General features: G+C 43.1%; 1 protein-coding gene across 2 annotated transcripts in view; it reads left to right on the top strand.

The window, feature by feature from the left end:
• Positions 1 to 5,932: 5,932 nt before the first annotated feature.
• Positions 5,933 to 16,565, top strand: part of si:dkey-21p1.3 (collagen alpha-1(I) chain) — a 33,407-nt gene continuing 22,774 nt past the window's right edge. For both annotated transcript variants that reach the window (XM_041839302.2, XM_041839304.2), the window contains exons 1-7: positions 5,933 to 6,367; positions 10,942 to 11,040; positions 11,494 to 12,925; positions 13,163 to 13,233; positions 14,202 to 14,255; positions 16,063 to 16,182; positions 16,364 to 16,402. In XM_041839302.2, coding sequence (XP_041695236.2) covers positions 6,329 to 6,367; positions 10,942 to 11,040; positions 11,494 to 12,925; positions 13,163 to 13,233; positions 14,202 to 14,255; positions 16,063 to 16,182; positions 16,364 to 16,402 — 1,854 coding nt within the window. In that variant the 5' untranslated portion in view covers positions 5,933 to 6,328. The remainder of the gene's footprint in view (positions 6,368 to 10,941; positions 11,041 to 11,493; positions 12,926 to 13,162; positions 13,234 to 14,201; positions 14,256 to 16,062; positions 16,183 to 16,363; positions 16,403 to 16,565) is intronic.

Raw genomic sequence — 16,565 nt, forward strand, 5'->3', positions numbered from 1 at the left:
TCCAGGTAGAACCCTTTTGGGTTCCAGGTAGAATCCTTTTGGGTTCCATGTAAAACCCTCTATGGAAAGGGTTCTACATGGAACCCAAAAGCGTTCTACCTGGAACCAAAAATAGTTATTTAAAGGGTTCTCCTATGGGGACAACCGAAGAACCCTTTTAGGTTCTAGATAGCACCTTCTTTTCTAAGAGTGTGTGTGTTTGTAGGAGTGCAATATGTTTGCCAAATCAACAAGACAAGGAAGATATGGGGAGTGGACTTCTGGCGTACAGTGCAAATGTTCACCAGTTGGATTTTGATGAATAACAAAGTTGAATAACTCAAGATGTAGAGAATGTATCCTCACTTCTTAGACCTATGAAACAGACTAAGTATGTTTTAAGTACAGTGTGTAGCAGAAACATAGCATGTGGCACTGAAGTATCAGGAATGTATTGAAATTGTGCTATTTTCCTCCTGTAAGATAAGAAGGAAGTTCTCAGTTATTAGATCTTTGTGGATCATGATGATGAAACAGTGATAGGTGTGTAGGGGTCTGAAACAGACATTGGTTGTCACAGACATTGCTTTAAAACAACTCTCCTCTCTCATCTCACACTACGTCAATGGGGTCTTTCTCAGGCAGTGATGTCTACTAAATGGTTCCATGTCAGTCAGCCAATGGAGAAGGTGGTGTCACAACAGGACTTACCGTATGCACCAGCTAACTCACCGATCATGAGCTCTCACCTGAGAACAAAAACGGTTGTTCTCTCCAGTAGATATGACCATCTACTTCAAGACGAGACATGAGACAAACCTGTCGAGCAAGGACCTGACCTTTCCCTGATAGATACTGTACATTTCCAGAGCTCTGGTGCTTTGATCCCTCTAAAGTCAGGTGTTCCAGCGTCATTCCATGTCAATGCTCTAGTTGTCATTTTCAGCATAAATATGGTGGGTTCTTGTGTGCCCTTCAGTGTGTCTCTGGACAGAGGACCCTCTGCCCTGCTTTTGTCTGTCACTGTCACCTCACTGGATTACGCATGATGTCCACTGTGAGGCCCTGGATGAGGTCCAGCCCTGAACTATAGACCCTCACTGGACAGCAGCAAAACTGGCCTCTCCTACAGAACAATATGGAAACAACAGACATGGCATGTCCATATCTTGGATAGTACTGAAAAGATAGTCTACAAAGCCATTTTTCCTGTAAATAGAATCGAGTGTCTTGAGGATGTGTTGCCTTTTATGTAATAATGAATACTATCTGTCCTTTGATGCAAATTATTTAAATATGGATGTTTTTATGGATGATTCCTAACTATGATTTATTTTTAAGTTAACTCCGAGGTTACTCTGAACACTGACTGACTGTTTTTGCCAACAGGTTTTACAGTGCTGTATAAAAACAGAGTTTAGCCTGATACAGCTCTGTGTTATAGCAACATGATGATGATAGGGACAGTGATGGTTATGGTGATAGTGATAAAATGTGCCTGCCTGTGAGTAGGGTGACTCAGAGCAGTTGACGGATCCATGTGCACTCAGTGGCGTTCTCTCTCATCAGACCCCAACAGAATTATGTTTACATGTGAGTTGAGTCCAGCATTTGTACATTTCCACTTTTCAACATCCTTTTGAACAGTGATTGTTCCCAAAAAAAGAGCTTATATTATATCATGTGCCGTGTTGTAATTTGTTTTGTTGACATGTTTCTGAAATGTGAATAGGACGTATTTGGTCCAATGTTCTGCTGGCCTATATGGGCCCACTGCTCTGTGAAACATGATGAGTTTTATGTTGCTTCTGAATTTCTGGTATAGAAAAGCGTTCTGGTATATATGTAGTATATATAAATAAATACATGTCTAATTTAATGGACTGTTTATACCATATTTCAATCTAGATGCCTGTCTATGACTTTGACAAAAAACAATTTGCATATCTGTGTAAAGAACCATTAAAAAGGATGAATCCTCTTCAATTAAATTTCAACTAAGCTGTGGTAACAAATCGTCTTTTGAAAATCAATTTATGGCTTAATTTTTATGCTCAGCGAAAACGTTGAAGTATTCACACAGAATTTTGACTCCAGCGAAATGAGGAGAAGAGAGATTTATTTTTGAGCAGGTGTTTTGGTCTCATCTTTGATGATTACATTTTTAATTAAACCTATATCATGTATAAATCACACAGCTCACTGCTTTAGATGTAGCAGATATATTTATGATGATGTGGAGAGCTGTGTCTCTTCTCGCTTGGCTGCTTGGCTTTGTCTCGGTATGCTAAAGATAAACCACATGTGGTTTGATATGGGCGTGTATGTACCCACATAACTCAGGTGAGAGTGGTCCAGTGGAGCGGTAGACAGGCAGTGGCAGAGATCTCTACAGTGTGTGAGAGGAGAACACAGTCATGACAACGCTGATACAGTGAGTCATTGTGATTGTGTCCTCAGATCCTCCTCACTGGTCCCCCCTACCGGGATATGATGGGCACCAGAAGGGCACCTGGAGGGGTTGGCATGGCAGAGACCTTGCTGCTTCTCTGGGCAGGACTAAGTCTGTTTGGGGCTCTGGGAGAGGGAGCTTCTCAGGATGGTTCCTCACATGGGCTGTGCCCTGTCCAACCAGGACCAGGCAGGGGAGACCTAACACCAGCCCTGGCTAAAGGTGAGTAAGGCATCCCAGGATAAAAGGGATCTGGTCATGGCAGCAATATATTGTACGTATGTTTGGTGTATTTACAGTAATTGATATTGAAGGTACTGAGATCATTTTTGATACTGTGGTAATCCCAGAATTGTGATAATTTATTTAAGAAAATCTGTAACAAACATGTGTTTAGTAGGAAGGTGTTGTTTTGTGTAATGTGTTCCTTCTTCGTTACTATAACCATGCCAACTTCACCAAAGCCATATATCTTTATGGTTCTGGCTTTCGCCACACAGTGCTGTCATAGAGCCCCTTAAAATAGGCAGAGAGTTGGTCCATGTCAAACATGGGGGTTGCTCTCATGCTTGGGGGGATTCCACCCAGACATTCCATACTGGCAGCAGGTGAGGCTCCAGTCTTTGATCTCACAGAGAGGGCAGCCAAGTTCTCTCTTCTCTAGGTAGACACAGCAACCTGTTCCAATTATCAGCGGCTGGTATCTCACCTTGTCCTCACATTGGCTGGCCAAACAGATGTGGGAGAACATGATCACATCCAGCTTGTTTTTAAACTAACTGATGAACTCTTACTTACATCAAAGTCCTGCCCAGATCAGTTTGTTTCAATTCCATAGATTGAGGTGATGGCTGATGAATTCCTAACATTCATTTCAATCAAAGTTGGGTATTTCCACAGCTATCACATTATACCCTTCAGTCCCACAATCCTGTCTCTGAGATGCATGTTTTGTTCGCTTTTCTAGAAGTGGATCTGTTGGACCTCTTGGACATGCTTTCCCCAGACCACTACAATGTCTCTACAGCAGAGGATGACAGGGGCTGCTTGGCCTACGAGATCGGACAGTACGCCACTTTGTTCCTCCCCACACACACAGCGTTTGGCCCTCAGTAAGTCATATAGATAAACAGCTTGTGGAAATGATAACCAGCAAGCTGATGTAACGAGAAAATCAAATAATATTGAGTTTTTTTATTTAACCTTTATTTTGAAGAGTTTCAAAGCATTGACGAAATGCCTTAATTTATTGGGTAGATGAGGAAGTTCTCTTTCGATGAAGTGTCTTGCTCTCAAGGTTAACATTATGCTTTGGTGCTGAACCTGAAGTTGAATGTTGACATGTCAGGCACTAAAGCTGAATTAATTTGCCAGCGTTGTGGTAAACTTTGCATTGGCGTGTGAAACTGGTCTGGATGGACCCACTCGTCACAGTGCTTCTATGTGTTTAAAGGAACAGTATATCACTTACCCTGTCTGAAACATAACCTAAATTCAACTTCACTCCACTTGGAATGCAAAATAGCCTTATTTGGCTTGCTAATTTGCGTCAGTCATGATTGCATAGACAAGACTGTCAAGCGTGTGAGTGCTTGATGATGCAGTGGGAGCCTGACGTGTGAGACGTGTGTATGTGTCAGGTTTTCAGATGAGTTGAGCATCGTGATGAGGCTGAGGCTGGGGGGGCCGTGGATGGAGGAGAGGAGCCTGCTAGCGGTACTGTCAGAGGAAGGGGAGGAGTTGCTACAGCTGAGACTGGGACCTGGACTACTCACCTTCATCAGTACCTGGAGCCGCCACTACGAGTGAGACAGCACCAACATATACAGTACATGTGCCATGCACATATACACACATACACGCACACAGTCACCAAGTTATCTTTACTCATTGTGTATTTATTCCTCGTGTTATTATCTTTCTATTATTTTCTCTTTATCTCTCTGCATTGTTGGAAAGGGCCCGTAAGTAAGCATGTCACTGTTAGTCTACACCTGTTGTTTATGAAACTTGTGACAAATAAAATGTTATTTGATTTCAAATTTGATTTGATTATCCTCACCGCCACGGGCTATGGCTGATGATGTTGTAATGCATGGCATTAGAATGGTTGATGTACAATATACTGTATGTCTCCGATTACAATGTTATGAAAGACCTTTGAGCGTATCATTTATTTTGCCCTCAAGAAAAAGCTAAATGACTAATTCCACCTGACATAGACACTGTAGCACAGGGGTCAGCAACAGGCAGCCAAGTAATTTTTTGGGGGCCCCAAAGTTTTTAGTAAAATTGCAATGTACAAATTATTAGAATTATTTTCCAGCCCCCCGACCATTCGCTCCAACAAAACTCGGCCCGTGGGTGATTCCAGTTGCCTACTCCTGCTGTAGCTCATAGGCACAATGTCCTCTACAGTGGAGTGGCTCTATACCAATTGTCTATACTGATCCACCACACCTCTCCCTCTGTGTCCCCCTCCTCTGGGCAGGTTCCCAGCAGGCCTCCTGTGGGATGGAGAGTGGCACTGGCTGGCCCTGTCTGTCTCTCTGTCCAGACTGGAGGTGTATGCTGACTGCAGCCTGCTGGAGAGTATACCCTGGAGGAACTACCCCGGCTTGGAGGTCTCCACCCAGGGTCTCACTCTGCTGGGAGGGGCCACCCAGCCCTACCACACACCCTTTACCGTAAGCCCATTGCTTTTCTGACCCCCGTGCTACATTCCTCACATCGGCCCCAGTCCTCCTCCCACCCCAGGGGAAAAGAGGGGGATGCACCAGGGAGGAGGGTTGGCTCAATATGAAGTTCAATGGCACAAAAAAATGTTTGGCTTGATTGGACTAATCAGTACCCACTGGGCACACACTGGTTGAATCAATGTTGTTTCCACGTTATTTCAATGAAATTACGTTGAACCAATGTGGAATAGACGTTGAATTGACGTCTGTGCCCAGTGGGTAGACAGGTCAAATTGACCCGGTGATCTATGCTGATTAATCATATCTTCTGGTGGAGTTAGTTATGCTATTTTACTAATTAATTAACTTGTCTTATTTGAACTGATATTGCTCTTGATGATTAAACAGTTTTACGATGCATTCAATGCATAATTTGAATTTTGTCCATTTGAATCAAATGAATATTATTAACATTTGAAGCTGTTCAGAGCTTTGTTTTTGAGTTTCATATTGGCGCTTTGGGTAGTTCTACACAGTTAGAGCGCTGCCTGATAACATATTAAAATCAATGGAGAACCATCATCATATTGCATTTGGTGGTCCTGTATGGCTTGTCTAAGCCAACCAAGGTGTGTGTGGACACAGGCAGGCGTGTGGTGTGGATGGTCTCTGAGTCTAGCCATCTCAAGAGACATCCCTCATCCTGGTCCACGTCAGTGACAAGGTCTCCATGGATGACACTGCTGCTGCTGCCTCACTGATGCCCCGCCTGTATAAAACCTCACGTCTCCCCTCACTCTGTCCTTCCCTGCAGATGAACAAAGCAGGACTAACACATACCACACACACCAACAACTAGCACTCCCATCTGAAAATAAGTGACCAGTGCATATGGAATATACTGATGTTTACGCGTAAGAAGTTCCCTGGTGGATACTGATCTGACTGTCTGGAGCTACACACTGTACATAGGAAGTGGACCTGTCACCTTGTGAATTTGTGTGTGGCAATTGTCTGCTGTGGTTGAGGGCTATTTTCCTGGTCATTCTGTCACTGCTATGGCCTGTGTCTGTGTCTGTGGGAGCCAGCCTAGCACTGGCCCTTCTCCAGGGAGGGGTCTGTTCTAGCACTGTGCTGGGTGAAGTGTGTGTGTGAGTGAGACAGGGAGACCTGTTCTTACTGCAGTCAGAGGGATCAACCGTCTGTCAGCTCTGCAGCGATGCACGGCCCTGCTGTGGTTCTGCTGCTACTCAGCTATGTAAGTCCTCCTCTACTATCAGCTCTATGGGGTATATTCTGGGGTAAGGGAAGAGCAGGGGATTGTGTTGTATTGAAATGTAGTTGTTATGGATTCTGCTTGAATTCTGGTTCTTCTGTGCTCGATTTTTCATTGACAGTAGTACCTCACATGTAAAGTAAGCAACAAGTGCTGTAAGAATTACAATGCAAGACTTTAGAAGGATGATTGGACAAGATTGTTGTGTTTTGCTTTCTTTTGTTGTGTTAGGAAGATTGTTCCTGGTCACATGCAACATAGGATGAAGGCCCAATACTAACAATTTACTAAACCCTTTTGATTGAGTTATTTCATTTTTATCAGCCTTCTCCCAGTACAACATTGCTTGGTTCTTTTATGGTTTTCTGTAAATGCAACTGTTAGTAACTACTTGCCCCTGCATCTTCATGTGGTGGGTACGCAGTGTACAGCCTGTGACTGGAATATGCCCTGGATCTGTGGATCAAGCCTGAGGCCTTTTTACATGTGCATGCGAGCAGATGAGGGACAGAGAAGATTTTCACATTCGCAAGACAACTCTCATAAATCATTGGGTAAAAACTGGCCTCTTTGCAGTGGCAAACCCAAGACCACAGTAATATCTCAGTACTTTATGTAATAGTTGCGTATGCAACAAGTAATATTATACAGAATGAGTGTAATATTATGATGTCTGACCCTGTCTTTGGCCTTGGCCTTGACATTAAAGTGACAACAGGGAAAAACTGAGAGGCCTGAATATGATTGAGTACTTTGTTCAGTGAAAAGTGGTATCTCCAAGGCAACCTAATGCATTCGATAGTAGAAACTTCAGTTGTTTTGGAGGTTTTTTGCATGTATTTCCCCATTACTTATTTGCTCTATGATTTGAAGTTTCAATCACTGCTATAGCTGTTTGACATGTGAAGGCTCAGAGAGTGGTGTCCCTGACAAGGCCTCTCCTCCACATCAATGGGACTTGTTTTGTTTTCAGCCGTTCCCGTTGGAGACTCGGTTTACCTAAATCACTGCCCTGGTCTAATTATAGACCGTTTTAGGTTTGGGAGGGATGACATCATTCTGTTAACTCACCTTTTTAAAAACGTTGTCCCTAGTTTGACTGTGTTTAATCAGAGACTGACATATATGAGAACGGCCTGCGCTCTCAGAAAAAAGGGTACCATTAGGCTACAGTATTGATCCCTGGGGTACAAAAATATCAATATACACATAATGTACCTTCAGAGGGATACATATGATCTCACATGGTACAGTTCGTGTGCGGATAATCTAGTATAATGGTACATTTTTGTATAATTCTTTTTTTATATAAAGGTACAATCATCACACACTCACAAAGAAAGTGAAGGTACATTTCTGTTTCCCAGGTTGGAGGCGTGGATTAAAAGGGGTGTAGCTTTCAGTTAGTTATATTTGGCCACCCGTGAGTGGAAGTGTTGTACCAGTTCATGTGGTCTATGGTTATGTTAATTAAAGTTTGAGCATGTCTGCTGCCAGTTATGAAGTCTTTATAAACTCTTACATAAGAGCATGCGACAATAAAGAGCTGTAATTAATATGGTACAGTGGGGAAAAAAAGTATTTAGTCAGCCACCAATTGTGCAAGTTCTCCCACTTAAAAAGATGAGAGAGGCCTGTAATTTTCATCATAGGTACACGTCAACTATGACAGACAAAATGAGATTTTTTTTTCAGAAAATCACATTGTAGGATCTTTAATGAATTTATTTGCAAATTATGGTGGAAAATAAGTATTTGGTCAATAACAAAAGTTTCTCAATACTTTGTTATATACCCTTTGTTGGCAATGAAACAGGTCAAACGTTTTCTATAAGTCTTCACAAGGTTTTCACACACTGTTGCTGGTATTTTGGCCCATTCCTCCATGCAGATCTCCTCTAGAGCAGTGATGTTTTGGGGCTGTCGCTGGGCAACACGGACTTTCAACTCCCTCCAAAGATTTTCTATGGGGATGAGATCTGGAGACTGGCTAGGCCACTCCATGACCTTGAAATGCTTCTTACGAAGCCACTCCTTCGTTGCCCGGGCAGTGTGTTTGGGATCATTGTCATGCTGAAAGACCCAGCCACGTTTCATCTTCAATGCCCTTGGTGATGGAAGGAGGTTTTCACTCAAAATCTCACGATACATGGCCCCATTCATTCTTTCCTTTACACGGATCAGTCGTCCTGGTCCCTTTGCAGAAAAACAGCCCCAAAGCATGATGTTTCCACCCCCATGCTTCACAGTAGGTATGGTGTTCTTTGGATGCAACTCAGCATTCTTTGTCCTCCAAACACGACGAGTTGAGTTTTTACCAAAAAGTTCTATTTTGGTTTCATCTGACCATATGACATTCTCCCAATCCTCTTCTGGATCATCCAAATGCACTCTAGCAAACTTCAGACGGGCCTGGACATGTACTGGCTTAAGCAGGGGGACACGTCTGGCACTGCAGGATTTGAGTCCCTGGCGGCGTAGTGTGTTGCTGATGGTAGGCTTTGTTACTTTGGTCCCAGCTCTCTGCAGGTCATTCACTAGGTCCCCCTGTGTGGTTCTGGGATTTTTGCTCACCGTTCTTGTGATCATTTTGACCCCACGGGGTGAGATCTTGCGTGGAGCCCCAGATCGAGGGGAGATTATCAGTGGTCTTGTATGTCTTCCATTTCCTAATAATTGCTCCCACAGTTGATTTCTTCAAACCAAGCTGCTTACCTATTGCAGATTCAGTCTTCCCAGCCTGGTGCAGGTCTACAATTTTGTTTCTGGTGTCCTTTGACAGCTCTTTGGTCTTGGCCATAGTGGAGTTTGGAGTGTGACTGTTTGAGGTTGTGGACAGGTGTCTTTTATACTGATAACAAGTTCAAACAGGTGCCATTAATACAGGTAATGAGTGGAGGACAGAGGAGCCTCTTAAAGAAGAAGTTACAGGTCTGTGAGAGCCAGAAATCTTGCTTGTTTGTAGGTGACCAAATACTTATTTTCCACCATAATTTGCAAATAAATTCATTAAAAATCCTACAATGTGATTTTCTGGATTTTTTTTCCTCAATTTGTCTGTCATAGTTGACGTGTACCTATGATGAAAATTACAGGCCTCTCTCATCTTTTTAAGTGGGAGAACTTGCACAATTGGTGGCTGACTAAATACTTTTTTCCCCCACTGTAGCAACCTTAACACAACACTGAGCGGCCTTGTCTAGAGGTGCAGACCTCTTGGCGTAATGGTTAAGGTGTTGACAATCGCTGGACCCAGGTTCGAGTCCTGGTTGGGGCTACCCCTCCAATTCGCTACATTGTTATCAAAAGTGGGATGGCGGAGAGGTGTGTATACGTGAGGGACCTGATACAGAGAAGAGGTACATTTTTGCCACTTAAAAGGAACAAACGGCTTTGTCACTGTGGTGGTACCCTAAAAAGCCAAACGTGTACCTTTTCTGAAAGTACGGTTTTGTACCTGTGGTACACTATTGGCTCCTTTTAAGGTACAATCTGCAAGGGTACAACTATGTACCTATAAGTAATGGTACAATGGACGTACCTTACAGGGTACCACTACAGTGACAAGCATTTGTACCCCTTTAAGTACAATTCAGTGCCTTTTTTCTGAGTGTGGGATGGGATGGAGCCTGTCTGAGCAAGGCAAACATGTGACTAGTGAAAGCTGCCACAGTTTCATGGCGAGGCTCTACTTCCCAGCTGCCTGACAGTCGGCCTCTTACACAGGGTCACAGTGCCCAGGCATCGGGGTCAATGCTACTTGACCCTAGGTGGACCCATGGAATAACACTGTCATTGTATGACATCCTCAAACAAAGACCGCCAGTCTGACCGCAGTGTCAACACTGTCTGAGACCTGTCCTGTCCTCCCTGGCTAGGTCATTGATCCAAAAGTTCTCACTCAACTTTGTTTGAATACATGCCACGATGTGATTGATGAGGGAGTAAGGTTGTCTGTTATCTGCTCAGATAAAAAAGATAGGACAGCTAAAAGCTTCTTTTTTTTCAAATGAACACATAATTTAATAAGGTAGACTTAATTTATTGATCATATCAAATGTTTTATGTTTAATGATGCAAATATTATCATTCCCAAGTTATCTTGGTTCAGGAATTGAGCTGCTTGGATTGCTGTTTTTGCCTGTTATTTTTGTATTTTGGGTAATATTATTCATACCAATTGATTTCCCTTATTGAGAAGATTACATTTAGAAATTGACTTTTTATTGAGTAGCGATAGCTTCATGGGCCATAGATTTTGCCCAAAACTCTCATGCACTCCCTCTACTGTATAGATGATTTTCCATCTGTTGTTTTATAGCCAAGCATTTCCCATCCTCATCATTGTTTGTGTCACAAGGGACACCAATAGATCTCTACATTGGGATCAATAGACAATGTGAATACATTATTTTTGCAAAGACATGAATGACAGCTTTGAAATTATATGAAAAAATATTACACAGACAAAATGAGCTACAAAGTATTGCTCCAATGCTGATGATTTGAAAAAGGCATTGATAGCATGTTTTATTGTTTGGTTGATCCATGTCCAGGGCACCATACAACAGATGACCTTCATAATGGGTGATCCTACAGCAGCCAGACAGCACTGTCAAGGCTACAACACCTGCATCCCTCACACAGACAAACAGGTATGGTCCACAAAGGTCTATAGCAGGTGTAGGGCTTAAATTGACAACCAATAATGCTATATGTGACTGATAAAAATAAAGTTTTGTTTGTGTGGCACTAATGCTTGGAATTTTAACTGCGCCACAATTCCATGTCTGTCTGTTGGTTGGCTCCATCGGGTCATGAAAACAGTCTGCGTGAGAGTGCAAGGTTTATGAGAGAATAAAATCTGATTTGTTTTGGACCCAAACTAGACAATCTGGACCATAACTGTTCCTCCGCAGCTTGTGTGATCTCTCTGGGAAAAAATGTATTTTAGGGCGGTCTTCTTTTAAGTCCCTTTCAAATTGAAGCGTACTCCAAGCACACTCTTTTCTTTACAGGCATATAACAATCCTGATTAGATTCTTATTTTTAAGATGAATATGAGAATTAACATCTTATATTTGTTTTTATTTCAACTTATTTTCCAGGAGCAAGTGGTTTCAGCTGCTGAGAAGGTGCTTGCTCAAGTTGCGACCAGGGCATCATTCAGAGAAGAAGATTCCTCAGGGAGGGAGTCTCATGGACCCAGGCTGAGAGATCAGAGTGCAGAACAGGACACAGCCAAGAGCACTAACCTATCAGCACAGTCATTTCCATCAGTAAGAGCTCAGTCAGAGCCAGAGACACAGAGAAAGACAAGGATAACACCTGAAACAGACAAGTCAAAGATCACTCATAAGACAGGATGGCTGAATGAAACTTCCACACTGCAGGATGATAAAGTAGCAAAGATCACTAGAAATAGTACTATAGTAAAATATGTAGGGCTTGATACTGGCACAGTAGCAGAGTCCCCCCTCTCCGCTCCTGATAGGCCATCCGAGAGTGACAGATCCAGTGAACTGGCTGCCTCCTCTGAACCCATTTCATCTATCAAAATAAAGGAGCCACAGGGTCCAGGAGGCGTCAGAAACAGAACAGTATCTTCACAAACCTCTGGACCTCTTCATCGGCCAAACCAAACCAATACAGCCAGAGATGTCTCTGGGATGAAAGGTGTAGTAGTACCGTCTCAGACAGTGGAGACAGCCATTCTCAGTCCCACTGCATGGTCAGAAAACCCCACTGAACCAGCCCTGCTGATCCAGGAGTCAGACAGGGATGGAGAATCAATAGGCTCAGGGAGAAAAGCATCAGTTAGGTTAGATGATTTACAGATCCCACCTGAATCCAAACAGGCCTTTGGACCTACAAGACCAACAGGGTCCTTAGAACCCACCATACAACCCAACCTTGAATTCAAGAAAATAGATGCGGAGGAGCTACTGAGGCAGGCTGTGATTCCTCTACCTCCAGTGCTACCTCCAGAGAATAGCACTGTCACATGGAGAAAGACTGTCCCAGAGGCTCCTCTGCCTAACAGTGTGGCTACAGGAGCAGAGGTGCCCTTGGAGAAACCTGAGGGAGCAACACCTCAAAATACCACTGATATCACTTCCACATCAACAGGTGACAAAGCTTCAAACAAGAAACAAAAGGGCAGAAAGACTGTGACAAAGACTTTGACAGATGCTGGACAAGTCATGGAGAAGGGGGATAAAGTTTTATCCCAGGAGCCACCCGCAGAGGATCTAGAGACCAACACAAAAACAAAGACAGAGTCAGAGTCAGCAGAAGAGATGGACACAGAAACAGAAATGGAAGAAGTTGATGAGGACAATGATAAGAAATCAGAGACAGAGGAAACAGATGTAGGCGACAGCAAGTTGGCACACAACATCACTCAAGTCAACACAAGGCAGTTCAAAAAGAATGGGGGAGCCGTCAAAATTGATGTCCTAACTGAGCTCATGTCCCCGGAGCCGAGAGGATCAGAGTGGGAACTGCCCCCTACCCCTCTACCTCCTGCCAGTGTGCCAGGTAAAGTACACAGCATGTGTCCTTTGACACAGTACCCTCATAGCATGCACCCCTCAGACTCTCTGTGGCCCGAGTTTTACTTCTGTTTCCTCAGAGACACTGAGCAGAGAGGTCAAAGGGTCATCACCATGGCAGCAGGGGCGAGACCTCAACCTCTGACACAGGGTCTGTCTCTGAAAGCTCAGAGGATACTCTACGAGTCCAGGATGAACAACCTGTCCGTTCCTGTCATTTCAGCCAATCACCAACCAAGACACGCACTCAGAGAGCGAGGGACAGCCAATAAACCGGGTCTTCGAATGCAACAGGTATAAAGTTCCACTCATACTCACAGAGATGCACATTTTACATTTTACATTTTAGTCATTTAGCAGACGCTCTTATCCAGAGTGACTTACAGTTAGTGAGTGCATACATTTTTCATAATTTTTTTTCATTTTTCACATCACACTAAAGCAGAGGCATGAACACTTTAACTGGCTAAAGAAAATATTTGTGATGGTTTTTATAGCATATTTTGGGGGGGTATCGACACACATTTGAGCATTACTTTGGAGCACATTTGAGCATATTTTCCTGTATATCTCTTCTAATTCTGTTTGAATGAGCAGAGAAACATTTAACATGCACACATGTATCCTTGAACATACAAACACCATTATTTGCATATTGTTCAAGAACATCCTCCAAGCAATGAGACTATGGTGTTATGAAGGGACATGCATTCTCAGCGCTCTGGTCTACAGTCAGGCTGCATAGCTGTCTGAAGACCTTCAAACGAAATTGAGTTTGCATTGAGCTTATTGAATTAAGCCTAGGGTGGTGGAGGAATGGGGTCATTTAAGTGTACTAGCATGGCCCTACAGATCGGATTTGGTCCATTATGCGGCATATATATAGAAATTACCCATATTGAAAGAGGGTGGGGATGCTGTTGATCGATCAGTGTGGCCTGTGGGAGTCTTTTGCCAAAAAATGTAAGCTAGACACACATGCCTCCTCCAGTGGTAGGTTTTGGAATTGCAGCATCTAAGCACTTGTCAATACCAGTACATTAGCAGTGGGCATGCAGTCCTTGCAAACAACTTTAATAGTAATGGAATTAAATTATTCATTGTAATTGATTAACAAAAGCAGAACAATATTATATTATTTTATTTTAAAACCAAATAGTATTTTCTATGCAAACCCAAATAACAGTTTTACTTCTTGTATCAAGACGTCATACATGAAAACAGACACTAATGGAAATGGATTGTTTTATCTGTTTTCCCAGGGACTTCAGGGCCCACCTGGTTTGACAGGGCCACCTGGACCAAAAGGGGATAAAGTATATGTTAACTTTTTAACACAATATCTACTGAATCTAAACTATTCATAGTGACACATACAGTGAGGGAAAAAAGTATTTGATCCCCTGCTGATTTTGTACGTTTGCCCACTGACAAAGACATGATCAGTTTATAATTTTAATGGTAGGTTTATTTGAACAGTGAGAGACAGAATAACAACAACAAAAATCCAGAAAAACGCATGTAAAAAATGTTATAAATTGATTTCCATTTTAATGAGGGAAATAAGTATTTGACCCCTCTGCAAAACATGACTTAGTACTTGGTGGCAAAACCCTTGTTGGCAAGGGACGTTTCTTGTAGTTGGCCACCAGGTTGGCACACATCTCAGGATGGATTTTGTTCCACTCCTCTTTGCAGATCTTCTCCAAGTCATTAAGGTTTTGAGGCTGATGTTTGGCAACTCGAACCTTCAGCTCCCTCCACAGATTTTCTATGGGATTAAGGTCTGGAGACTGGCTAGGCCACTCCAGGACCTTAATGTGCCTCTTCTTGAGCCACTACTTTGTTGCCTTGGCCGTGTGTTTTGGGTAATTGTTATGCTGGAATACCCATCCACGACCCATTTTCAATGCCCTGGCTGAGGGAAGGAGGTTCTCACCCAAGATTTGACGGTACATGGCCCCGTCCATCGTCCCTTTGATGCGGTGAAGTTGTCCTGTCCCCTTAGCAGAAAAACACCCCCAAAGCATAATGTTTCCACCTCCATGTTTGACGGTGGAGATGGTGTTCTTGGGGTCATAGGCAGCATTCCTCCTCCTCCAAACACGGCGAGTTGAGTTGATGCCAAAGAGCTCGATTTTGGTCTCAACTGACCACAACACTTTCACCCAGTTCTCCTCTGAATCATTCGGATGTTAATTGGTAAACTTCAGACGGGCCTGTATATGTGCTTTCTTGAGCAGGGGACCTTGCGGGCGCTGCAGGATTTCAGTCCTTCACGGCGTAGTGTGTTACCAATTGTTTTCTTGGTGACTATGGTCCCAGCTGCCTTGAGATCATTGACAAGATCCTCCCGTGTAGTTCTGGGCTGATTCCTCACCGTTCTCATGATCATTGCAACTCCACGAGGTGAGATCTTGCATGGAGCCCCAGGCCGAGGGAGTTTGACAGTTATTTTGTGTTTCTTCCATTTGCGAACAATCGCACCAACTGTTGTCACCTTCTCACCAAGCTGCTTGGCGATGGTCTTGTAGCCCATTCCAGCCTTGTGTAGGTCTACAATCTTGTCCCTGACATCCTTGGAGAACTCTTTGGTCTTGGCCATGGTGGAGAGTTTGGAATCTGATTGATTGATTGCTTCTGTGGACAGGTGTCTTTTATACAGGTAACAAACTGAGATTAGGAGCACTCCCTTTAAGAGTGTGCTCCTAATCTCAGCTCATTACCTGTATAAAATACACCTGGGAGCCAGAAATCTTTCTGATTGAGAGTGGGTCAAATACTTATTTCCCACATTAAAATGCAAATCAATTTATAACATTTTTGACATGCGTTTTTCTGGATTTTGTTGTTGTTCTTCTGTCTCTCACTGTTCAAATAAACCTACCATTAAAATTATAGACTGATCATTTCTTTGTCAGTGGGCAAACGTACAAAATCAGCAGGGGATCAAATACTTTTTCCCCTCACTGTATGATAATTCTGTTGCCCAGTATTATTGGGTGCTCAGTATTATTTCTAGATTGTGCTCTGAGGATTCCTATTGACATGTAGGTGTGCATGCAGATGTTTCCATATTGTGGAAGTCCATAAAACACTTCAGTGTGTATTGTCTCCTGACAGGGCTATGCTGGCGGAATGGGCCGGACTGGACGCACAGGTTACCGAGGCCCCATTGGTCCACCAGGGATGCCCGCCATCGTAGTGTTCAAGAGCTCAGAGGAAGAGTGGGAGGCCTTCAAGGTGCTGTTATACTGTGTTTCATAGTACACGACAAAGGCTCTGTCAATGTGTTCTTGTTTGGTTGAGTGATTATAAATGTGATTATGTTTCAGCATAAAACCATTGATTATTGAACCATTGATACCCAGACCTTTGATTTCTTATTTCTTCTTTAAAAGTTGTGTGTACTGTTTTTATGCAGAAAAAGAAATTCTACAAAAAGCTTGTTGCAACTTGGCCGGTAGGTGATCTCAGCTCTATATCAGTAGTTTCTAGACAGAAACAACTAGAAGGATATGCCCTTTAGGCGGTAGTATAGTGGCCAAACCTTCTGTATACCATAGGAGTTTAAATCACAGTTTATTGTCAATGCAGGATATCAAGTAAACTGTATTCCATCATAT

The sequence above is a fragment of the Coregonus clupeaformis genome, chromosome 20, assembly GCF_020615455.1.
Source record: "Coregonus clupeaformis isolate EN_2021a chromosome 20, ASM2061545v1, whole genome shotgun sequence".
Classification (NCBI taxonomy): Eukaryota; Metazoa; Chordata; class Actinopteri; order Salmoniformes; family Salmonidae; genus Coregonus; species Coregonus clupeaformis.